We start from the raw sequence: 26,368 nt of genomic DNA, 5'->3' as shown, positions 1-26,368 counted from the left end.
ATGAGCTCAAAGGAAAATTCTATTATATACACCCCTATCATATGCACCCCTAAGTTATACAATTCTCTTATTTAATTATGACTAATTTTATTATTTAATTATGATTTTATTTTAATTATGACTCGGAAATTTTTTTATTATACCTCGTGTTATTTATTTATTTATTTATTTTAGACAGGCACCTCGTGTTATTTAGTTATGATTTTTTTTTTTTATAGTTATAACTCAAAAAGTATAAAATTATATAATTTTTTTAATTATAAAATATATATAATACATATTTGTTGATATATGTACCATAATTTTTCCCATAAATAAATTATTGAAAGAAAAAAAGAAAAAGAATTCTGAAAACCCAATTGATCAACCCCACCCCCATTTTTAATAAACAATGTTATGAAGACTGTTTCTGTAGCCGCAAAGCTCATATTCTACGGTAGAAATGTTTGGAAAATTGAGTTTAGGTCAAAATAATCAATAAAGAGAGAATATGTTAAAATAATTAATAATATAAAATTTTATATTTAAATTATAATTTTTTATTTTTTATTTTTCATAATCACTAAATTAACTAAAAAAAATTAAAAAAAAGGGTCAATTATCATCTTAAACAATTTTTTTAATAAATTAAAATAATAAAAAAAATAAAAATTAAAATTAAAGAACCAGCATATTTTCAAACGGGGCCTTGTCTCATCTTCCCTTGCAGGGTTGTTTCTTGAACTCGCCGGCTATATCATTTATGTATATGTATATATTTGTCTCTTTCAATCCAAAAAAAAAAAAAAAACACGGCATTTCGAACATAGTCGGCCATGTCCAATTCCATAACAAGAAGTTAAAAAAGGACTCTCTCTTTCTCTCTAACTAACCAGAGACAGAGAGCTACCATTTATGCAACAGAGAAACCCAACAAGAAACAGAGTCAAAGACATTATGTTCTCTGTCAAATCACCCTCTTTTCTTCTTCTACCAGTCTTCCTCACATTCTCTTCAACCTTCTTTTATTCATACTCTGATGGAGCTTCTCAGAATCTTCACCTTCAAACCATTCACATTTCAGGCAATTCTTCTTTTCCTTCTTCTTTACACGTCCATTAACTAATTTCTTTTTGAAAAAAGATGTATAATCGATTGTGGTGTTTTTTAATTGTAGGAATAGTCAATGAGAGTGAATATGGAGTGGTTTCGTGGGGAACGAGGAGGTCTGTTCTTGAGGGACCATCTTTGATTTTGGCTGCTGAGAGAACACACAGGAAAGATCCATTTGATAATTTCAAGTACTACACTGGTGGATGGAATATTAGTGATCATCATTATTTCTATGTAAGTCTTTTTAAACCCTTGTTTCATTTCAATATCATGGTTTCTTTTCTTTTCTTTTCTTTTCTTGTCTCTGATATTGTGATGGTTAATGTTAAATTCTAGATCAGCTATCTCTTATGGGTTTTGTGTATAAATAAGGTTTCAGTTTATTTGATTCTTTGATTTGGGTTTTGGCTGGAGTAATATTCTTAGAAATTTTGTATTGATTGAGTTGTTCTTTCACTTGGATTTCCCTCTTTTCTCTTTCTTTTAATTTTACATTGATGAAAAATTTTAGAGTTCCTCAATAGAATCCCTCATCTTGATTCTTTAAGATCCATTTAACAATTTTAAGTACTACATTGGTGGATGGAATATTAGTCAAACTATTTCTATTAAGTCTTTCAAAACTTTGTCCCATTTCAAAATCAGTTTTCTTCTTTATCTTTTCAAGGGTTTTTCATAATTTTTGTGCTTATAGACCCTTGTTTCATTTCAATATAAGTTTTTTTTTTTTTTTTTTTTTTTTTTTTTTTTTTTTTTTCCCCACTGATTTTGTGACAGTTAATTATAAGTAAAATGTTATGTCATTTGTCTCATATTGGTTTTATGTATTAATAAGTTTTCAGTTTATTTGATTCTGTAATTTGGGTTTTGGCTGGAATTGTGACATGCTTAATTCTTTAATTTTGGTTTTGTGTATTTCAGTTTTTTGATTCTCCAATTTGGGCTGGAATTGTGATATGCTTAGAAATTTTGTATTAATTGAGTTGTTCGGGTTTCCCTCTTTTCTCTTTCTTTGATTTTGCATAGGCAAAAAAATTAGGGGTACTCAATTGAATCCATCGTCTTGATGTTTTGCATCTGTCATCTCGTATTGTCATCTTCTATATGTGAGCTTTTGCTGTGAAATTCAGTTTTGTACTCAGTGATGAATAGTGATTTTGGTTCTTCTCACTTTAATGTGGTTACTAACTGGCTATTTGATTCGTTTACTACATGTTCTTTAGCCAGACCCCGCTTTAGCTCACGCATCGTTTCTTGAGTCGCCTTTCTTTATTTTCTTTTATATAACATGAAAATTCCTTACCCTGAATTATTTCTCAGGCACTCTTTGTAATATGACTTTCCTCTTTACAAAAAAGAAAAAGAAAAAATAGAGTACTGATATATGTTGACAAATTTAGCACATTCTCTCTCTAAAAGTTGTTCTCAATGCAGTCTGTGGCTTTTACTGGTGCTCCCCTCTTTGTTATTGCTGCAATCTGGTTTGTGGGATTTGGCCTCTCTCTGCTCCTCCTCTGTCTCTGTTGTTGCTGCTGCCAACGTCGATACTATGGCTATTCTCGAACAGTTTATGCGCTCTCTCTCATTTTTCTGACGTTGTTCACCATTGCTGCAGTGTATCTCTCTCTCTCTCTCTCACACACACACACACACACAATACCTACGAGTTTAAATTGAATATTTGGATTTGGATCGATTTATCTGAGAGTCCATTGTTGTTCTATGTTTTTGATTTCAGCATTGGATGCGTTGTTTTGTATACTGGACAAGGGAAGTTCCATACTAGCACATCGAATACATTGAACTATGTCGTGTGGCAAGCTAACACCACTGTTGAGAGTCTTGGGAGTGTATTGGATTATCTTGAAGCAGCTAAGCATATCAGAGTGGATCAACTTTTTTTGCCTCCTGATGTTCAAAACAACATCAACAAGGTCGAAACTGACATCAATACTGCTGCTACAACTCTTGAACATGAGGCAAGGAGGAACCAGAAGGATATACAGAGCGTTCTGAACTCCGTGTGAGTATATATATATATATACTAAAAGGTGTGCATACTAGATAGGTGTGCTATGAAAATTGACCGCTTAAATGTAGGAGGGAAAAAAAACTGAAAAATTATCGAAATTTAAAATTCAAAATCAAAATCAAAATTAAAAAGTTTGACAGGTTGGCTTTATATAATAGGAAAAAAAGAAAAATTTTACAGGAGCAATTTGTTATTTTCTTGTGGGGTTAACCTAAAATTAAAGGTCTTCACCGTGCACTGCAGGAGGCTGGCTCTCATCATAATTGCTGCTGTAATGCTTCTCTTGGCTTTGCTCGGTTTCTGTAAGTCTTTTGATACACACAAAGCAAATTAATCCTCTGTGTAACGTGATTGTCGATGATTTTACCTAATGTTTTTCATTATTGGTGCAGTATTCTCGGTTCTTGGCTTGCAGTTTTTTGTATACATGTGAGTGAGATGAGGGCAAACATTTCAATTTCATATTTAATATCCCACTTATTGGTCTTGCTAGTTTTTGATGTTCTCATTTTCATGATCCTTTTCCTTTCTTCCTATTTTATTTCTAAAAACACATAAAATCTTTGCAGTTTGGTGATGATCGGGTGGATTCTCGTTGCTGGCACCTTTATCTTGTGTGGTGTGTTTCTCGTGCTTCATAAGTATGTTCTATTTATATTGTTATAATTTTCAATTTACTGAATCATATTTTAGCAATGCCTTCTAATTTTATGTTGATGCTGTGAATCCCTTTTGTATTTTGATAAAACACTCATATACCTACAAATATAGCAAGTCAATAAATGTTTGTTTCTATTACATCACAAGTCACTATATTGCTAGCCAAACATACCCCAAAAACGGAGTCTAGTTTCTTTGTGAAAACAGGAGATAATCAATTATCATAATAGTTTTCGGGCTCAACAGTTGGAAAATGTAACTTAGTCTAACATTACAATTATGCTGATGAAACTTAGTAAGATTGATGATTATGAGATGTTTAAATCTTGCTTTTATCAAGAATCAACAACCCACACACAAAGAGGGAGCAGTTACAATGTTGATAATTTGTTTAGAAAAAGGAAACTGTAGATTCTATGCACTTTGGGATTCGAGTAGCTATATAAGAGATCCACTTTAGGAATTGCCTATGGGTTTATGCTATAAAGTCGAGCAGAGAAGTCTGGCCGGGAAACAATCATCAAGTCATTCCACATTCCACAATTTGTAGAGAATTTTCGCCAACTTAAAATTTGAAAATAAAAATTATTGATATGAAGATACACTACTAATTGCGTTACATAGGTAGTTGATTATAAAGAGTGGAAAATTTAGAAATTGTCTCAAGGGTACTTTAAAAGACTTGAAAAACATATGAAATGTCAATTTAGAGCATCTCCAACGGTAGTAGACATTTTACCTATCTAAAATTACTATAAAGTATATATTTTATTTTGCCTATCAACTGTTTTATGTTTTTACTCCAACCATGCTCTTTATTTTAGCTATTTATCCAAATACTATTAATTTTATAGAATGCCACGTCAACAACAAAGATTGAGGGAAATGATCCTAATGATTGAATACATTTTGCCTAGCGTTGAAGGTTAGCTACATGTAGCTAGTGAATATGAGTTGAGCCAAAATGCCTAATCATATGTCTAGTGCATTGGAATTGAAAAAAGTGAATCACACTAGGTATTTTAACTAACAAATATTATATGCTTAGTGCATTGGAGACGCTCTTAGATGGTATAGAGTGCCAAGCAGATCACTAATCTATTCTATTATATAAAGCACACAAGTCAGAAGCTTTGTCACGCTTTTTTGTTTTTTCAAAATACCCATGAAATAGATATCTACTAAAACTTCACATACCATAACTGCTAAATGGTTGTCAAATCCAATCCCATTCGTTAACCACCTAAAAGTTTAGATGTACAATTGCAAATGCATGACGCTATTATATGCACATTTGTGCTTGTCCTTGGCAAGCATACACTGGGACATAATATCATTGCATTAACTGTTTCTTGTTCTAAATCATTAGTAACTCTTATGCACACTTGTGCTAGTTGGTATCAAGCGTACACTAGGGCATAATTACATCTCATAAACACGTTGTGTCTCTCTTGACATTGACAAACGATTAATATCCTTCCCAAGTTAGCTGTTATTATTTGTTGTTCCTTTATTGTTTTTGTCTTTTAAATGAATATCTAAAACATTTTTTCGACAAATTCAAGTGTGATGGGGGACGCATGTGTTGCGATGGACGAGTGGGTCCAAAACCCCACGGCTCATACAGCTTTAGATGATATTCTCCCATGTATGGATAATGCAACTGCCCAAGAAACCTTGTCTGAAAGCAAAGAAGTTATATTTCAACTGGCTGCCATAGTTAATCAGATCATCACCAATGTGTCCAACAATAATGTACCCCCACCCCCACCCTTTGCTCGACCCCCTCTTTATTACAATCAATCTGGACCTCTTGTGCCTGTCTTATGTAACCCATATAATCCTGACAAGTCTGACCGGAAATGTGCAGCCGGTGAAGTTGATTTCAGCAATGCAACACAGGTACTACATCTTTGAAGAACATTGCAATCAAAATGAACAATTGAAAGTGTCAAATCACAAATTTTTTATAGGAAAATAAACATTGCTTCATGATTTTATGGTTTAACTCTATTTTTCCTTTAAAAGTTCAAGTGTACCATGATGTATTTCTTAAAGCTATGTTTGGATCTTGGATTTGTAGAGGAAAAAGAAAAAGAAAGGGAAAGAAGCTTCTGCTTCATATCTCTCTACCTGTTCTTTTTTTTTTCCCTTCACAAATCACTCTACAAATCTAAGTTCAAATACAGCCTAAAACGAGCATTCATTTGAATTTGATTATGTTTTCACCAAACAAAAACCCAAAAATCATGTTTATGTGACCAGTTATTCTAGGTTCACAGAATCCCAATCACAGAATCGGATACAACTCTCTCACAGAGGGTGGGACCCACACATTTCACGGGTCCTACCTCATGTGAGAGAGTTGTGTCCAATTTTGTGCTCCGATTATGTGCATTTAGAATTATTCTTATGCGATACTAAAAAATTCCATTATTCATCATTTGCTTCTTAAAGTCTCTTCTCAACACATTGTGCTATGTGCATAAACTACTTCTCGGTATATTAACACATTCTCATTAGAATTCACAAAAATACACCCTTTTTTTTTTTTTTTGGCCTTCTTATCAACTAAGCTCAATATAAAAGCAAACCAATAGATGGTCACAATCCACATTTTGTTGTTCTTAATGCAGGTTTGGAAGAATTACGAGTGCCAAGTGTCAAAGAACAATACTTGCATCACCGTGGGGCGCTTGACCCCCGACATGTACACGCAGATGACTAATGCAGTCAATGTGAGCTATGGTCTGTATCATTATAGTCCATTCCTTATCAGTCTACTAGATTGCAGTTTCGTTCGCGAAACATTCACTGCCATAAGCGACGATCATTGTCCTGATTTGAGGCAATACAGCAAGTGGATCTATATTGGATTGGCAATGGTATCAGCTGCAGTGATGCTTTCTTTGGTCTTCTGGATACTTTATGAGAGAGAGAGACGACACCGGAAATATACCAAACTTGCCAAAGCTGCAGCTGCTGAAGATTCTTTCCAACAGAAAAGGCCATGATGAATTTTGGAGTGCTAGTCGGTTTTTTTATAATGTTAGTTTCAAAACTATGTACATGTTGAGTTCAAATTGGATCGTTCTATTTGCAATGCATAGAGATCTTGCTTTCAGCTTGATGATATTATTATGCAATCTACTAAAATTTGTTTCTTATTGCATTTGACAGACATTTTAGTAACTAATTGTTCCATAGTGAAAATGTACATTTTTAGACGTCAAAATTGAATTCTCAATAAGGGTATATATGTAATGGCTGGGTTAGCATTGTGGAAAAGGAATATTAAGGAAAATAACCGCTTCATTAATATTGTCTAAGATCCAATAATTGAAATTATCATCTTGATCTTCAGTAATAAAAAATAAATAAAATTACGGTATTCTTGTGAAGTTTGGTTCTTCTCATACCATCTTTTAAAATTTGAGTGAAAGTTGAAACATAATAGACTAAAGTGGAACTTTGAGGGAAAAGTGTAATTTGACTTATAATTTTATTCTTATAATGCCCCTAAAACATGCTTAGGACGTTTTCACATGAGCACTTTCCTTCAAAAATTTTACATTGAGTGATAGGAGGACCACATCGAATAACATTTTAGTGTCCTACGATTTAATTGTTGCAACTAGAAGCTGATGGATTAAAAAAAACATAAAATTTAAGTCAAAGTTAGAGGGTAAAAGTAATAATTTACCTGAACAATAATGTTTTAGGACCAGAATTGATGCAGCTTTGTTCAAATCTTAGATGACAAACATGAAAAGCAATAATGCTTCTATTAATTTAATGCAACTACATAAATAAATTTAAAAGAAAAAAAATAAAAAAATCAACATCACATACCTGAAAATGCCATCTAAGTTTGATGATTTCTTCCCCAACCCCATTTGTAACCAATCTGTTGTTCGCCTTCAATAATTCTGGTAACCATATTGGTCTTCCAAAACATAACATATGCCATAACCAATCCCAATGGCATTCCACATCCATACCCCATCAGCATAGCTTTCCAAGTAAATCCACCTCCAAAATCTGCATCATCTTCATGTTGAAATACTAGTGGCAGTTGAACTTCTGCCGTGCTATCTCCACATTCCCTTGACAAGGGTTGTCCACATAATCCCATGTTCCCAACATATGAATCATTTTGAAATGTATCAAATTGTTTGCCTTGAGGTATAGGCCCAACTAGATGGTTCTTTGAAAGGTTTAGGACTGCAAGAAATGTTAGACTTGTGAGTTGCCCTGGTATCTCCCCATATAATTGGTTCGAAGAGAGGTCTAACGATTCAAGCATTGATAGATTTCCCATCGATGATGGGATATGACTCGCAAGGCAGTTATGGGACAAATTAAGTAATCGGAGTGCTTGTAGCCTTCCAATGACATTTGGAATCTCTCCTTTGAATTTGTTGTCTGAGAAGTCGATTGCTGTGAAGAAGTATAGAATATTTAATAGTTCAATATTCAACCCCTTTATGACTATCTTTACAGAATCTCGACAATAATTTTGCCCCATGTATTTCAAGGTCATTGTATTTCCATCCACATTCCTCATGGCTTTGAAATTTTGTAAATATCTTGCTGGCAAAAAACCAGTGAACTCATTGTGAGAGATGTCTACTATACGAAGCATACAAAAAGGATCTATAGTCCTTGAACTGTTTATAGGACCATGAAATCTATTTGATTTGAGAATAAGAACCTGCAATTTTGGAAGAGAGTCCAGCCAATAGGGGAATGTATCATTTAGTTTGTTGTTTCCCAGGTCTAGTATTTCCATGTGTCTACAATTGGCCAGAGATCGAGGCAGTTCTCCTTCCAAATGATTTCCATTCAAATTAAGATTCCTCAAACGGTTACCGTTATGCTGTGTTTGGTTGGGAGATGCTGTGTTTGGTTGGGAGATTTGGAGAGGGATTTGGAAAGGGAAATAGAAAAGGTAGGTGAAATGTAAATAAAATATTTATATATTTCACATAGTTTCACACACATTTTCCCTTTCTCTTTCCAAATCCCTCCTAAATCCCTCAACCAAACACACCATTAGCGAATGTTGGAATAGTCCCATGAAATCCATTCACCCGTAGATCTAACACCGAGAGGGTTGAGTTTCCCAAACATTGTGGAATTACGCCACTCATGTTGTTATGAGACAAATCAAGGATCTTAAGGGAGCTTGAATTGCAAATCGATAAAGGGATATCTCCGATGAGCTTATTTTGTGAGATGAAAAAGTAAGACACAACAAGTGGTGGAACTGACAGTGGTCCTTGAAGACAGTTATGAGAAAGATCTAAGAAAAATAAAACTTGCTCTACCCATTTTGGAATCGGACCATCGGAAAGATCTAGTGTTTGGAGATTCTTTGAGTTTCTTAAGAAATCTGGAAGCTCATTCATGTTGCAAGAGGACAAATGCAATGTGGAAAGGCTGGGCAATGTACGATTGGTATTATTACAGGCTCTTACTGACAGATTATTCGAAGAAAGATCAAGTAACTCAAGTTTTTTGAGGTTCAAGAATACATGTAGCTCCACACCGCTGAAATTATTGTATGAAAGATTGAGGTTAACCAGGTTAACAAGTTTTGAAATTGACTGTGGAATGGGACCTGTGAGTACATTACTTGATACATCTAAAACAAGAAGTTGTGTCATGTTGGTCACCCAGCATGGGAATTGACCATTGAAATTGTTTTCCCCAAGTAATAAAAACTTAAGGTTTATGAGCTTACCAAAAACATCAGGAATTTCCCCTTTTGGTTAAAGATTTGAGAGTGTAGAAGGGACTTGACCACTGAAACTGTTCCACGATAGATCCAAATGAGCAATTTGTGTAAGATTCCCAAGCGATTTTGGAATGGACCCTAACAATTTGCAATGGGAGAGGCCCAAGTATCTCAAAAACTTGAGATGACCAATTGAATCAGGTAAACTTGAAGATATGTTCACATGGAAAAGCTCTAGTTTTTGCAATTGGGTTAAGTTTTTGAGCAAAATTCTAAAATTGTGTGGTTCAAGGCTTAGTAATCCATCGTCCAAGGAATAGATATCAAATGAAACTAATTTAGACAGGTGGGAGATTTCTGAAGGGATTAAGCTTGAAAATTTGGAAAACGAGAGGTTGAGATGTGTCAAACTTGCAAAGCTGCCAATCCTTGACGAAATATGGGAGTAATTGAAGTCATTGCAAGAGAGATCGAGCATTTTGAGGTGAGAAAGTTGGTAGAGGCTGCTATTGGGATGGATGGTGCCATAGAGTTGGCTAGAACCAAGGTTAAGCCCAGTCACCTGACCTGTTAACCCATCACACGTCACCCCATCCCATGAACAACAATCACTAGCACTCTCGTTCCAAGACAATGTCTTTGGATATGGAAGAACTCCATTATCATTGTTACACAAGACAGAAGCAGAACTATTTATAGTAAAGTGTTGCTAAATTGAAGCAGTGCTGACCTCTGGTCATGAGGACACAAATGATGTGTAGAAGAAAAAGTAGAGAGAGATGACAAACAACCAACCTGATTGAAAGAAATAAGAGAGTGATATTGAGAGAGTAAGAAAACTCTTGTATTCAATATATCTGAAAGTGTAAGAAGAGACTCCACATATAGGAGCTGCTTTATACAACATCATTATGAAAGCAGAACATAAAATAATAAAAAGGAGCCGAAAGCAGCCGAAAGTGAAGGCAACCGAATATAATCCTATGCTCCTATGCTCTGTCATCCTATAGCTATATATGATACATTAATATAATATATACATTATTATGATACAGCTATTTATGATACATTAATATAATATATACATTATTATGATACATTAATATAATATAATATATACATTAACAGGCCCCCTCAAACTCAAGGAGGACAAACATCAACCAACTGGAGTTTGAAGACAAGTTCAGCGAAGTGGCCAGGAGAATGAGCTTTGGTGAAGATATCAGCAGGTTGATCAATAGAAGAGATCGGATGAAGATGGACAATACCACGAGTGACGTGTTGACGAATAAAATGGCAGTCAATCTCAATGTGCTTGGTGCGATCATGAAAAACATTATTGTGAGCAATTTGAAGAGCACTGTGATTGTCACAAAAGAGGTCAGTAGCACCAGAGGGGGTAACACCCATGTCAGCAAGGAGCCAACGAAGCCAAAGAAGTTCTTGAGTAGTATCAGCAAGAGCACGGTATTCGGCCTCGGTACTGGAACGAGCATTAAGAGATTGTTTCTTGCTGCGCCAAGAAATAAGAGAATCACCCAGAAAAAATCAGAACCCAGTAGTAGAGCGCCGGTCAGTAGGATCGCCAGCCCAATCAGCATCGGAGAAAGCACGAAGCTGGAGAGATGAGCGGGCGGAGTAATGAAGACCATGAAACATTTGTGCTTGTCCTTGGCAAGCATACACTGGGACATAATATCATTGCATTAACTGTTTCTTGTTCTAAATCATTAGTAACTCTTATGCACACTTGTGCTAGTTGGTATCAAGCGTACACTAGGGCATAATTACATCTCATAAACACGTTGTGTCTCTCTTGACATTGACAAACGATTAATATCCTTCCCAAGTTAGCTGTTATTATTTGTTGTTCCTTTATTGTTTTTGTCTTTTAAATGAATATCTAAAACATTTTTTCGACAAATTCAAGTGTGATGGGGGACGCATGTGTTGCGATGGACGAGTGGGTCCAAAACCCCACGGCTCATACAGCTTTAGATGATATTCTCCCATGTATGGATAATGCAACTGCCCAAGAAACCTTGTCTGAAAGCAAAGAAGTTATATTTCAACTGGCTGCCATAGTTAATCAGATCATCACCAATGTGTCCAACAATAATGTACCCCCACCCCCACCCTTTGCTCGACCCCCTCTTTATTACAATCAATCTGGACCTCTTGTGCCTGTCTTATGTAACCCATATAATCCTGACAAGTCTGACCGGAAATGTGCAGCCGGTGAAGTTGATTTCAGCAATGCAACACAGGTACTGCATCTTTGAAGAACATTGCAATCAAAATGAACAATTGAAAGTGTCAAATCACAAATTTTTTATAGGAAAATAAACATTGCTTCATGATTTTATGGTTTAACTCTATTTTTCCTTTAAAAGTTCAAGTGTACCATGATGTATTTCTTAAAGCTATGTTTGGATCTTGGATTTGTAGAGGAAAAAGAAAAAGAAAGGGAAAGAAGCTTCTGCTTCATATGTCTCTACCTGTTCTTTTTCTTTTCCCTTCACAAATCACTCTACAAATCTAAGTTCAAATACAGCCTAAAACGAGCATTCATTTGAATTTGATTATGTTTTCACCAAACAAAAACCCAAAAATCATGTTTATGTGACCAGTTATTCTAGGTTCATAGAATCCCAATCACAGAATCGGATACAACTCTCTCACAGAGGGTGGGACCCACACATTTCACGGGTCCTACCTCATGTGAGAGAGTTGTGTCCAATTTTGTGCTCCGATTATGTGCATTTAGAATTATTCTTATGCGATACTAAAAAATTCCATTATTCATCATTTGCTTCTTAAAGTCTCTTCTCAACACATTGTGCTATGTGCATAAACTACTTCTCGGTATATTAACACATTCTCATTAGAGTTCACAAAAATACACCCTTTTCTTTTTTTTTTTGGCCTTCTTATCAACTAAGCTCAATATAAAGCAAATCAATAGATGGTCACAATCCACATTTTGTTGTTCTTAATGCAGGTTTGGAAGAATTACGAGTGCCAAGTGTCAAAGAACAATACTTGCATCACCGTGGGGCGCTTGACCCCCGACATGTACACGCAGATGACTAATGCAGTCAATGTGAGCTATGGTCTGTATCATTATAGTCCATTCCTTATCAGTCTACTAGATTGCAGTTTCGTTCGTGAAACATTCACTGCCATAAGCGACGATCATTGTCCTGATTTGAGGCAATACAGCAAGTGGATCTATATTGGATTGGCCATGGTATCGGCTGCAGTGATGCTTTCTTTGGTCTTCTGGGTACTTTATGAGAGAGAGAGACGACACCGGAAATATACCAAACTTGCCAAAGCTGCAGCTGCTGAAGATTCTTTCCAACTGAAAAGGCCATGATGAATTTTGGAATGTTAGTCGGTTTTATATAATGTTAGTTTCAAAACTATGTACATGTTGAGTTCAAATTGGATCGTTCTATTTGCAATGCATAGAGATCTTTCTTTCAGCTTGATGATATTATTATGCAATCTACTAAAATTTGTTTCTTATTGCATTTGACAGACATTATAGTAACTAATTGTTCCATAGTGAAAATGTACATTTTTAGACGTCAAAATTGAATTCTCAATAAGGGTATATATGTAATGGTTGGGTTAGCATTGTGGAAATGGAATATTAAGGAAAATACAGCTTCATTAATATTGTCTAAGATCCAATAATTGAAATTATCATCTTGATCTTCAGTAATAAAAAATGAATAAAATTACGGTATTCTTGTGAAGTTTGGTTCTTCTCACACTCTTTTAAAATTTGAGTGGAAGTTGAACCATAATAGACTAAAGTGGAACTTTGAGGGAAAAGTGTAATTTGACTTGTAATTTTATTCTTATAATGCCCCTAAAACATGCTTACGACGTTTTCACATGAGCACTTTCCTTCAAAAATTTTACATTGAGTGATAGGAGGACCACATTGAATAACATTTTAATGTCTTAGGATTTAATTGTTGCAACTAGAAGCACTTGATGGATTAAAACAAACATAAAATTTAAGTCAAAGTTAGAGGATAAAAGTAATAATTTACCTGAACAATAATGTTTCAGGACCAGAATTGATGCATCTCTTCGTTCAAATCTTAGATGACAAACATGAAAAGCAGTAATGCTTCTATTAATTTAATGCAACTACATAAATAAATTTAAAAGAAAAAAATTAAAAAATCAACATCACATACCTGAAAATGCCATCTAAGTTTGATGATTTCTTCTCCCACCCCATTTGTAACCAATCTGTTGTTCGCCTTCAATAATTCTTGTAACCATATTGGTCTTCCAAAACATAACATATGCCATAACCAATCCCAATGGCATTCCACATCCATACCCCATCAGCATAGCTTTCCAAGTAAATCCACCTCCAAAATCTGCATCATCTTCATGTTGAAATACTAGTGGCGGTTGAACTTCTGCCGTGCTATCTCCACATTCCCTTGACAAGGGTAGTCCACATAATCCCATGTTCCCAACATATGAATCATTTTGAAATGTATCAAATTGTTTGCCTTGAGGTATAGGCCCAACTAGATGGTTCTTTGAAAGGTTTAGGACTGCAAGAAATGGTAGACTTGTGAGTTGCCCTGGTATCTCCCCATATAATTGGTTTGAAGAGAGGTCTAACGATTCAAGCATTGATAGATTTCCCATCAATGATGGGATATGACTCGTAAGGCAGTTATGGGACAAATTAAGTAATCGGAGTGCTTGTAGCCTTCCAATGACATTTGGAATCTCTCCTTTGAATTTGTTGTCTGAGAAGTCGATTGCTGTGAAGAAGTATAGAATATTTAATAGTTCAATATTCAACCCCTTTGTGACTATCTTTACAGAATCTCGACAATAATTTTGCCCCATGTATTTCCATCCACATTCCTCATGGCTTTGAAATTTTGTAAATATCTTGCTGGCAAAAAACCAGTGAACTCATTGTGAGAGATGTCTATTATTTGAAGCATACAAAAAGGATCTATAGTCCTTGAACTGTTTATAGGACCATGAAATCTATTTGATTTGAGAATAAGAACCTGCAATTTTGGAAGAGAGTCCAGCCAATAGGGAAATGTATCATTTAGTTTGTTGTTTCCCAGGTCTAGTATTTCCATGTGTCTACAATTGGCCAGAGCTCGAGGCAATTCTCCTTCCAAATGATTTCCATTCAAATTAAGATTCCTCAAACGGTTACCCTTAACGAATGTTGGAATAGTCCCATGAAATCCATTCACCCGTAGATCTAACACCGAGAGGGTTGAGTTTCCCAAACATTGTGGAATTACGCCACTCATGTTGTTATGAGACAAATCAAGGATCTTAAGGGAGCTTGAATTGCAAATCGATAAAGGGATATCTCCGATGAGCTTATTTTGTGAGATGAAAAAGGAAGACACAGCAAGTGGTGGAACTGACAGTGGTCCTTGAAGACAGTTATGAGAAAGATCTAAGAAAAATAAAACTAGCCCTGCCCATTTTGGAATCGGACCATCAATTTGGTTTTTGGAAAGATCTAGTGTTTGGAGATTCTTTGAGTTTCATAAGAAATCTGGAAACTCATTCATGTTGCAAGAGGACAAATGCAATGTGGAAAGGTTGGGCAATGTACTATTGGTATTATTACCGGATCTTACTGACAGATTATTCGAAGAAAGATCAAGTAACTCAAGTTTTTTGAGGTTCAAGAATACATGTAGCTCCACAACACCGCTGAAATTATTGTATGAAAGATTGAGGTTAACCAGGTTAACAAGTTTTGAAATTGACTGTGGAATGGGACCTGTGAGTACATTACTTGATACATCTAAAACAAGTTGTGTCATGTTCGTCACCCAGCATGGGAATTGACCATTGAAGTTGTTTTCCCCAAGTAATAAAAACTTAAGGTTTATGAGCTTACCAAAAAATCAGGAATTTCCCCTTCCAGATTATTGCAGAGAAGATCTAAGCCAACGAGTTGCTGAAGATTTGAGAGTGTAGAAGGGACTTGACCACTGAAATTGTTCCACGATAGATCCAAATGAGCAATTTGTGTAAGATTCCCAAGCGATTTAGGAATGGACCCTAACAATTTGCAATGGGAGAGGCCCAAGTATCTCAAAAACTTTAGATGACCAATTAAATCAGGTAAACTTGAAGATATGTTCACATGGAAAAGCTCTAGTTTTTGCAATTGGGTTAAGTTTTTGAGCAAAATTCTAAAATTGTGTGGTTCAAGGCTTAGTAATCCATCGTCCAAAGAATAGATATCAAATGAAACTAATTTAGACAGGTGGGAGATTTCTGAAGGGATTAAGCCTGAAAATTTGGGAAACGAGAGGTTGAGATGTGTCAAACTTGCAAAGCTGCCAATCCTTGACGAAATATGGGAGTAATTGAAGTCATTGCAAGAGAGATCAAGCACTTTGAGGTGAGAAAGATGGTAGAGGCTGCTATTGGAATGGATGGTGCCATAGAGTTGGCTAGAACCAAGGTTCAGCCCAGTCACCTGACCTGTTAACCCATCACACGTCACCCCATCCCATGAACAACAATCACTAGCACTCTCGTTCCAAGACAATGTCTTTGGATATGGAAGAACTCCATTATCATTGTTACACAAGACAGAAGCAGAACTATTTATAGTAAAGTGTTGCTTAAATTGAAGCAGTGCTGACCTCTGGTCATGAGGACACAAATGATGTGTAGAAGAAAACGTAGAGAGAGATGACAAACAACCAACCTGGTATTGCATGAGATATAAGAGGATTTGGATAAGCCATATAAATCGGTCCATTTCTTTTTTCTTCCTTTTCTCTCAGTAGCAACAAGAGGAAAGTGAGAAAATAAGGATTGAGTGAATGATAGTAGTTTAACTCATACCTTCATATATAGTCCTCCAATAATTACATGTGAACACCTACATTATGTATAATTGTTTTCCACGTTGGCTTGACTTAGAATCCTGAGGCTGTTGACGAGAATGAAGAAACACTGCGCACACACGGTTTGTGCATGGATTGAAATAGGTTGTATGTTTGTTTGAGATAGCGTGGGAGAAAAATATCTCCTGGAAAAACACAACGGACTTGTTTGGTTTGTATCTCAAAATATAATTTTTGATAAAAAATTTCAAAATTTTGTTTGGTTCAAATTTTTTGAAAAATAACCAAAATTACTTTATCTCTCCTACACATCAATCAATCGCTTTTTTTCTCTCATCTCTCATTCCTAATCACTTTTTCTCTCACATGCATCTACTCAACTATAACAAAATAGCAAATCATTCTAAAATCTCAAACTCCAAAAATATTTTCAAAATATACAACCAAACAAACCAAAAAAATTTCTAAATTCTCTCCTTAAATTTGTTTTTTGTTGAAAATTTATCTTGAAACACAAACCAAACACACCTCCAGATAAGGAGAATTCTAAGAGAGTAGAGAATTTAAGAGTTAATAGAGAGATAGTTATGTTTTGTATAATTTGTTTGTGATTGAATAAAAAGAGTATTTATTCAATTAATTCCTCTCTTTATATACCATCACAACCGGTATACATCTCTCTCTCACTTTTCCATCAAAATCAATATCTGAATATATCAGAGGGTTCGTATCACACAATGCACAACAACTAGGCACATAAATAACATGGTTACAATGATGGCACAATGCACATAAATAATTGGGGAATTACAATTAAGTCCAAATGACCAAAATTAATTACATAGAGAGAGTTGCACCCTTATATTTTGTGTAATTAATTTTGATCATTTGGGCTGAATTGTAATTCCCTCTAACTAATTATAGGTGCAAGAGAAAAATAGAGGCCTTGTTTGGTTTGTGTTTCTCAAAAAATTTTAGGAAAAATTCTCTACAAATAAGTTTTCAAACGTAATCCTACCAAACAAAATTTCCCAATTTTTTGTTCCAAAACTTGTTTGGTTTACAAATTTTCCAAACAAATCTCTCTCTCATACACATCAAATCAATCACTTTTTCCAAAACTCTCTCTCAAAATAATTTTTCAAAACATCTTTTGAAAAAAAATCAAACCAAACAAATTTTCGTACTTTTTATCTCAAAACATGTTTCTCAAATACAAACCAAACAAGGCCAAAGATTTTACTTTCATGATAGGATTGATGTGGTCAGAGATTGCAAGGTCTGCAAAACTTTCTCCACTTCTCCATCACTATTTTCTGGGTTCACTTATCCAGGGATGGAGTCTAATACCCACAGCTGTTTTGCATAAGGTTTCTAATCTGGATTCACTTTTCTAGGGATGGAGTCTAGTACCCACAACTATTCTGCATAAGGTTTCTAATCTGAATTAGCTATAGATCATCAAATCAATCTAGCAAGGGAACGCCAGAATTTACTTGAAGTAATGCTCGCTAAACATGATTTCCAAGCCACTCCACTATCAATAACACATCTACATAAACTCACTGACCACAAAAGTGCGTTTTAATAACTTCATACATGCCCTTAAAGCATAAGGCAATTGCTAAAACACTTCAGGAAATTTCGACACACATACTTTATAATTTCTTATATATAAAGTGAAAAATTATATTTAAAAAAAAATTAGGGAAAAACACAACGGGACTTGTTTAGTTTGTACCTCAAAATATAATTTTTGAGAAAAATTTTCAAAATTTTGTTTGGTTCAAAGTTTTTGAAGAAAATTTCCAAAATAACTTTTTCTCTCCTACACATCAATCAATCACTTTTTCTATCTCCTCTCTCATTTCAATCATTTGTTCTCTCACACACATCTACTCAACTATAATAAAATATCAAAACATTCCAAATTCTTAAACTCCAAAACTATTTTCAAAATATACAACTTAACAAATCAAAAAAATTTCTAAACTCTCCTTAAATTTTTTTTTTGAAAATTTATCTCAAACCACAAAACAAGCACACCCAACATCTCTAGATAAGAAGAATTCTAAGAGAGTAGAGAATTTGAGAGTTAATAGAGAGATAGCTCTGTTTTGTATAATTTGTTTGTGATTGAATAAAAAGAGTATTTATTCAATTAATTCATCTCTTTATATACTATCACAACTGGTACACACCCCTCTCCCACTTTTCCATCAAAATCAATATCTGAATATACCAGAGGATTCATGTCGATACAATGCACAACAGCTAGGCACATAAATAATATGGTTACAATGATGGTGTAATGCACATAAATAATTGGGGTATTACAATTAAGTCCAAATGACCAAAATTAATTACACAGGGAGAGTTGCACCTCCATATTTTGTGTAATTAATTTTGATCATTTGGACTGAATTGTAATTCCCTCTAACTAATTATAGGTGCAAGAGGGGAGAGTTGCACCTCCATATTTTGTGTAATTAATTTTGATCATTTGGACTGAATTGTAATTCCCTCTAACTAATTATAGGTGCAAGAGGAGATTGCAAGGTCTACAAAACTTTCTCTACTTCTCCATCATTATTTTTTGGGTTCACTTTTCCAAGGATGGAGTCTAGTACCCACAGTTGTTCCGCATAAGGTTTCTAATATAAATTAACCATTGAATCAAATCAATCTAACAAGGGAATGCCAGAATTTACTTGAAGTAATACTCGCTACACATGATTTCCAAACCACTCCACTATCAATAATACATCTACATAAACTCACCGGCTACAAAAGTGCGTTTTAATAGCTTCAGACATGCCCTTACAACATAAGGCAATTGCTAAAACACTTCAAGAAATTTCAACACACATACTTTATAATTTCTTATATATAAAGTGAAAAAATATATATATAAAATAAATAATAATAATAATAAAAAACTATTGGAAGTGGGAGAGTGGTGTATAACTGTTGTGTAGATATATAAAGAGAGGAATTAATTGAACAAACACTCATTTTATTCTCAAATTCTTAACTCTCTCAAAATCCAATCTCCTTTATTGGAGATGGCATTGTATCTCCCACTTCTGGAGATTACATTTTTCTCCCACTCTATCTGAAACAAACATACAACCTATCTATTTATAGATTTTCAATCCGCGTACAAACCGTGTGTGCATAGTGTTTCTTCATCCTTAAGCTTCAATAATGGAGCTTCCTTGCAGCTTCCTCTTTTTCTTCATTTTGACTTCCTCTTCTTCTCTCTAGAACTTTCCAGCAGCCTCTTGCTTGTTCTCTTCTCTGTAATTCTCCTTCACTTCCTTTTCTTCTTCATTTTGGCTTCATTTTCTTCTCTTTGGAACTTTCCAGCAGCCTCTTACTTGTTTTCCTCTTCTCTGGAATTCTCTTTTATCAAACTCAAATTGAGTTTGTCTTTCCAACAACTTCTTCAACTAATGACTTAGGGAATTTGAAGGATAATGAAGAAGACTTCAAAGGACGACTAGATTATCTCCTATCATCTTTCACTTCGTCTCGACGCTAAATATGGTTTGCGAAGCATTTGGCTTACTGGTAATCTCTCATTCCTGCCGTCACGAGACTAGAATAACTATAGCATGCTAGAAATAGGGAGTTAAGGTGGTTAGACCTATACCCTGAAATGCTCCCAGCATAGGAGTTGTGAGGACATAATTTTTGAATGACAACACGTGGCCGAGGTGTCACCGAAGTGCCAGCCGAGATACTACGTGTCCTGGTCATGACGCCGAGATCATCTCGGCTAGGCTGAGGTTATCTGCGAAGATACCGAAATCTGGGATAAGCGGATAAGGGACAAGAGTCCTAGAATGAGAGAGGACTTAAGTTTGGGTAAAGATAAGACTCTTAGAGAGTTTATCCCAATTCTACTAGGAGTCCAAGATTAGCAATAATCCTAAGTCCAATGGAGCTAGGCTTCTATTGGGACTAGGTTTGTGTTGGCTACAAAAGAGAGGCACCCTTATGAATCTAAGGTATGCTTTTTGTATTATGAATAGTGAGTTAAGCACTTTTGCTATGTTTGAGAGATAACTGACTTGATCGTCGGAGTGCCCCCGGGTGGACGAACCACCGCCGGAATCTCTTCTTTTTGTGACAGGTCGTTCGGGCTTAATATATTCTGCCAGTGTTCTCTAGCTGAGTGCTTGATTGGCAGTGTGGTCGGAAATTGACACACATAATTTGGCACCGTCTGTGGAAAAGAAGGGAGAATAGATGGCCAACGACGGACAGAAAGAGAAGGTTGAGGACGACACCCCTACTGAGAGTGGGAAACATATTGACCCTGACGTCGAAGAAGACAACTACAATGAAGAGACTCGTAATAAGAATCACAGAGGAAAGGACGTCGGCCAGGAGGGCGGCGTACTGAAGAAATCGGATCGGAGCGAGTATTATAACGAGGATGACTTCCAGGTATGGAAGGATAGATGCATACGGAAGGATGACGAGATGAAGGGAATAACGAACAAATTGCGGACCTACAAATGGTTGTCAATTTCATGATGCAGAACAACATCATGTAGTCACCGTTCCCACTACAAGATACGCTGATTCCAGCAGCCAAGAAAGGTGCCTAGAAAAAGGGGGCAGAAAACGGTTCCTGTAGTCCCTCAGCACGACAGGGCAAAGGGGCATTCGCACCGGCCTTCACGGGAGGTCGGGCATGCAGAATCAAAGAGGGCTGGAGAATGATGCTTCGGAGTTGGAATTTACAAGGTAAGGCCATGTTTAACACTTGTTGAAATTTAAATTTACAAGTTGAAGTTAAACCGATGATGTGAAATTTAAATTTACAAGTTGAAGTTAAACCGAGGTCATGTTTAACACTTGTTGAAATTTAAATTTACAAGTTGAAGTTAAACCGATGTCATGTTTAACACTTGTTGAAATTTAAATTTACAAGCTGAAGTTAAACTGAGGATGTGTTTAACACTTGTTGAAATTTAAATTTACAAGTTGAAGTTAAACCGAGGTCATGTTTAACACTTGTTGAAATTTTAAGAAAAATTTACAAGTTGAAGTTAAACCGGGGTCATGATTAAAGGAAGGAATGATATAGGTTCCATCACCTCAGGATGCCGAGGTAATAGAACCTAGGGGGCAGTTGTGGGGGACATAATTTTTGAATGACAACACGTGGCAGAGGTGTCACCGAAGTGCCGGCCGAGGTGCCACGTGTCCTAATCATGACGCCGAGATTATCTCGGCTAGGCCGAGGTTATCTGCGAAGATATCAGAATCCGGGATAAGCGGATAAGGGACAAGAATCCTAGAATGAGAGAGGACTTCAGTTTGGGTAAGGATAAGACTCTTAGAGAGTTTATCCCAATCCTACTGGGAGTCCAAGATTAGCAATAATCCTAAGTCCAATGGAGCTAGGCTTCTATTGGGACTAGGTTTATGTTGGCTATAAAAGAGAAGCACCCTCATGGGTTTAAGGTATGCTTTTTGTATTCTGAATAGTGAGTTAAGCACTTTTGCTATCTTTGAGAGATAACTAACTTGATCGTCAGAGTGCCCTCGGGTGGACGAACCGCCGCCGGAATCTCTTCTTTTTGTGACAGGTCGTTTGGACTTAATCTATTCTGCCAATATTCTCCAGCTGAGTGATTGGCAATGTGGTCGGAAATTAACACACACAGGAGCCTATGGTTCCATTCTTCTTGTTGCTGAAGGTACACATCCCTCTTCTCAGTGTGGAGCGATGTACGAGAAATAGATGCTCAACTTGCAATGTCTAATAACGGCGTTGAAGTAGTGAATCTATCGACACCATAGCAGTGGTATACAACTTTGGACCTAACGGCTGACCTAGTAACCTTTTGGAATGGTGGATCCCCGTTGGCAAAAATAAAATTGATATGCTAGTAGTGGTGGTATTAGGGTGATAGTGATAGTGATGATGTATCGTTGATAAAATTTTAATTCAAAAAATGTTTTCATGCTTCACAATCCTAAATAAGTTGCTTTCTATGCTGCTTTTCAATGGTCAACAACAGTTATTCATCAAAGAAAATTGTGAGCACTAGGTTTATATTGCTTTAGCAATTCATGCCCTTTTTATTCCGGAAATCATGGTGATCTTATGTGATCAGGTGGTGGGGTTCATCTTAGGCGTGTCCACCAGATTTGAAAAAAATTGAGTGCAACATATCACGTTATTATTTAGGGCTTAGATTTATACATGGTGGGTAGGTGGTGCAATGTTATTAGTGAATAATATGGTATTACGGTTACATTAAGGTGTTTTTATCAGGTGATTTGGGTTGAAGTATAATAGGTCTACGAATATAGAATCGACCACAAAACCAATCACATAAAATATAGGCAGGGCAATCTGAGTGAAACTGTATATTTTTTGATGGACCTCACAATCTAATATGTACGATCAGGATTATTTTATATGATTGTTCCTATGTCCGTAGTATTCTTGAAGAGCAATGCTAAATAATTTTTATAGAATACCTAAGCATTTTTTGATTGTGGAAAGGTTCGAAGAAAGTCATTTAGGGTTCAACTTTCTTTTCAACTTTTGTCAAGTTTGTGGACAATTGCAAAGAGGTAGTAGTCTGGATTGAAAAATGCTGTTTGAAAGGGGTTAGGGTGTTAAAGAAACTTAGGTTACTCCTAAGGGATGATGTTATTGTCATGCTTGAAATGAGTACACACTTGCCATGATTTCTGGAATAAAAAGGACATGGTTCACACCCTCTTTTGGTCAACTCTCTTTTTCTTCTTTTTTTTTTTTTTTTTTTTTTTCTTTTTTTTAGAGGAAATACAGTGAAAAAAATTTGCATTTTCGAAATCGTGTAAATTTTCTGTGTATGATGCAAGTCATTCCAATGTTTGGTGTAAGTCCCTATGTGTCAAAGTTGCACAAGAAAGATTTCATTTATAGTTTAATTATTTTTTCTTATTCTACTTATTTGCAATTTCTTCGCCCTTCTTTTTTTTTTTTTTTTTTTTTTTTCGGTCATTTACAAAAGCAATACAAACCTGATGCTCCAGCAGAAACACAATTCCTTCTTATTGAGGATCTGTTTGTTTTGAAAAAAAATTATTGGGGAAATACACACACACACACACACACACAAAATCAAAATCAAAATCAAAATTTGATCCTTATAACAAAATAATCCCGAGTTTTTACTTTTGTCAACTTAAACTCTATTCTTTTGATTTGCTTTCAATATAAACCATTTGCATATTTTCGTCGAGTAAAATCGATGAAAAAAAAATGATAGTCTCGTCATTAAACTCAATGTAAGATACATAAAATGTCTAAAAATATTTTTTCATTAAGTTTAATGGCTAAAACACTTTTTTTTTTTGTCAATTGTACTTGGCAAAAAGAGGCAAATTGTTTAAATTGAAAATAAAACAGAAGTTTAGGGTTTAAATTAGTAAAATTAAAATTCGGAGTTTATTTTGTTACAAAGATCATATCCTTCTTCTTTTTTCTTTTTTTTTTGTAATATCTCTAAAAAAATATTTAATAAAAAATTTATAATAATTATTATTATTATTATTATTTTATATTCAATTTGGTCCTTGAAAAATAATATACTAATACTTGCATTAGTGGTCCTACAAGAAATTAATAAGATTTTAGTGATAAAAAGTTCAGGACAAAATTACTTTTTAGGGCCAAATTTTTTAGTTGCAATAGTATTATGGGGAAATTGTAAATACAAGGAATAGTCACAAAATAATTGCACTATAAATGAGATTTTTTTTTTTTTTTTTTGGTGTAACTTTAACACACAGGGAGAGTTGCACCAAACACATGTATGAATTTCCACCATGCACACAGGAGAGTTGCACCATCATGAAAGTGTAATTTTTTGGCCATTGCTCCATTGAAATGCATTCTTTTCAAGTATTTTTGTTTTATTTTTAGCAACAAAATTAGTCATTGATGAATTATACTATCCTTTTGGGACCAAAGTTTTTGTCTAAAAATATAAACATTTTTTGCACCAAATTGTGATGTCCCTAAAAGTGTGTTTATTACCGATATTTTCAAAATTGTTACTAATTTTTTTTAAATCTTTCGGTACAACCTTTTAGCGATGATCCTCTTGCAATGACATGAATTATGTTTGAAAATTAGAGTTCTAGGCTTATTTTTGGGCAACTTTGTAACACCCCGAAAAAAATACAATAAACCATCCAAGACAATAAGTAAATAACACTGTGAATCAGAGTATGATGTCCTTCTATTACATAAGATTTGGTTGTACAAAAGTGTGACACATGCGATAGACATTCATAAATAGCACATCCTGAATCTACAACGTGTGTTACCAAGCTGTAATAATGTAATAAAAGCTAAACAGATAATTATATGTCCTAGAGGCTTACATCTTTCCAAGTCAAGGCTTGGATACATCAAAAGTGAGTTTAAAGCTCAATACAAGTAAAGTCTTAGGCTTGTACAAAAATGAATACAAAATAAATATTTTGAGCCTTCAGTTCCACAGTCCTCCCAAGCTAAGTTCTTGGTGGAGGGATATCACTAGTACCTGAAAATGGTTTTCCCAAATAGGGTGAACCAAAGCCCAGTAGAAATAATCTAACACAATATATGAATCTTAACAAAGATATAAGAGTGAAATGCATATGCAATGCCCATGTCAAAACGGTTTACATTTCTTTCTCAAAATCATACCATACTCAATTTATATCACAATTCTCAAATCATATCTTTTACCATAGGAAACAAGGGGAAATTCTCGAACCGATACAACCTTTCACGGATATTTCATCCGCGGGAAACCGTCAAACGGCACCCATGTAAACGTAGCCTATACAAGCGCTACTAATGCCATTTTACAGACATTTTGTCTGCGGGAATTGGCACCCATGTATACGCATGTTTTTCGAAACTTTCGCCCTGGATACACAGACCAACTTAATTTGGTGATACACACCTCTTTCCAATATTCACCAATTTTTCTCAAAATCATATACATTTACAATGTATTAAATGAGTAACAAATATTCAATGCACGTAGATGAGAAATTAGTTTCAATTCATTTAATCCTCATATAATTTCTACAACAATCATAGTTATCCTTCACCGATAGCCCAAAACAGATATTTCTAAACAGATATAAATTTTTTAATACAGATAAACTTTTCAAAATTTAAGATGTGATCGATAATACATATTCAAGTCCACCATTCATATTAATATCCATCCAATTTCACATTTCCATCATTAATTTCATTTATTTATACAAAATAAATATTTGGGACATTTAGGACAAAACCCATTTTCTTCCAAAATTCAACCCAAGGGTCAAAATCAACAATTTGTTCACAACTCAACCTCAATTCCACTCCCACAATCATTTTCCATACAACCATTTGAAAACCCATTTTTTTTATTTTAAACCAAAACCCTAAGTTTGTTCAAAATCCTCCAAAATCATAAACAATACTTTTTTAATTTTAAACCAAAACCCTAAGTTTGTTCAAAATCCTCCAAAATCATAAACAATAATTTTATGATTTTAAACCAAAACCCTAAGCTTGTTCAAAATCCTCCAAAATCATAATATTGTTTATGAAAAACAAATAACTAAGTTAAAAATCATAAAAGAGTGTAGAAAATTCCTACCTTGAAGCTAGAAGACCAAGGAAAGAGTGGAGAAACCTCAAGGAAGCTGAAATCTAACTCTATTCGGACGAAAACAAAGCTCTAGGTGAGCTCTACATTTTTAACAAAGGGAATAGGGTGGAGAAATGAGTGGATCTTGGTGTATTTGTAGAGAGAGAGAGAGCAAGTTCTAGAGAGAGAAGCTCTAGATTTAGGGTTTTGAAATGTTTTAGAGAGAGAGAGAGAGAGAGAGAGAAAGAGATAAAAAAAAGTGCTGTAAAAAGTGACTTTTACGAACTGATATATG

General features: G+C 35.0%; 4 protein-coding genes and 1 pseudogene across 4 annotated transcripts; 2 read left to right on the top strand and 3 right to left on the bottom strand.

The window, feature by feature from the left end:
- The first annotated feature begins 865 nt into the window (after positions 1 to 865).
- On the top strand, positions 866 to 7,030 carry LOC114295627 (uncharacterized). The gene is made up of 8 exons (XM_082866140.1): positions 866 to 1,326; positions 2,527 to 2,708; positions 2,831 to 3,115; positions 3,368 to 3,426; positions 3,517 to 3,553; positions 3,694 to 3,765; positions 5,350 to 5,686; positions 6,421 to 7,030. The coding sequence occupies exons 1-8, from the start codon at positions 1,123 to 1,125 to the stop codon at positions 6,796 to 6,798; spliced, it is 1,554 nt and encodes a 517-aa protein (XP_082722266.1). The 5' UTR covers positions 866 to 1,122; the 3' UTR covers positions 6,799 to 7,030.
- A 619-nt stretch (positions 7,031 to 7,649) lies between these two features.
- LOC145824020 (receptor-like protein 43 pseudogene) lies at positions 7,650 to 8,576 on the bottom strand (annotated as a pseudogene).
- A 247-nt stretch (positions 8,577 to 8,823) lies between these two features.
- On the bottom strand, positions 8,824 to 9,453 carry LOC145824019 (receptor-like protein 6). The gene has a single exon (XM_082923603.1). The coding sequence runs from the start codon at positions 9,451 to 9,453 to the stop codon at positions 8,824 to 8,826; it is 630 nt and encodes a 209-aa protein (XP_082779729.1).
- Positions 9,454 to 11,226: 1,773 nt separating this feature from the next.
- LOC145789472 (uncharacterized) lies at positions 11,227 to 12,903 on the top strand. The gene is made up of 2 exons (XM_082866138.1): positions 11,227 to 11,791; positions 12,526 to 12,903. Exons 1-2 carry the CDS (start codon positions 11,459 to 11,461, stop codon positions 12,901 to 12,903), a joined length of 711 nt encoding a protein of 236 aa, XP_082722264.1. The 5' UTR covers positions 11,227 to 11,458.
- An 814-nt stretch (positions 12,904 to 13,717) lies between these two features.
- Positions 13,718 to 16,362, bottom strand: LOC114313073 (receptor-like protein Cf-9). Its single transcript, XM_082866139.1, is given in 3 exon segments — positions 13,718 to 14,420; positions 14,423 to 15,443; positions 15,446 to 16,362. Coding segments are annotated over 3 exon segments (2,568 nt in total). The 5' UTR covers positions 16,327 to 16,362; the 3' UTR covers positions 13,718 to 13,754.
- Between the last annotated feature and the right edge of the window lie 10,006 nt (positions 16,363 to 26,368).

Source organism: Camellia sinensis, chromosome 4 (assembly GCF_055761805.1).
Source record: "Camellia sinensis isolate YWXY chromosome 4, ASM5576180v1, whole genome shotgun sequence".
Classification (NCBI taxonomy): Eukaryota; Viridiplantae; Streptophyta; class Magnoliopsida; order Ericales; family Theaceae; genus Camellia; species Camellia sinensis.
This window is presented reverse-complemented; position numbering and strand designations above follow the sequence as displayed.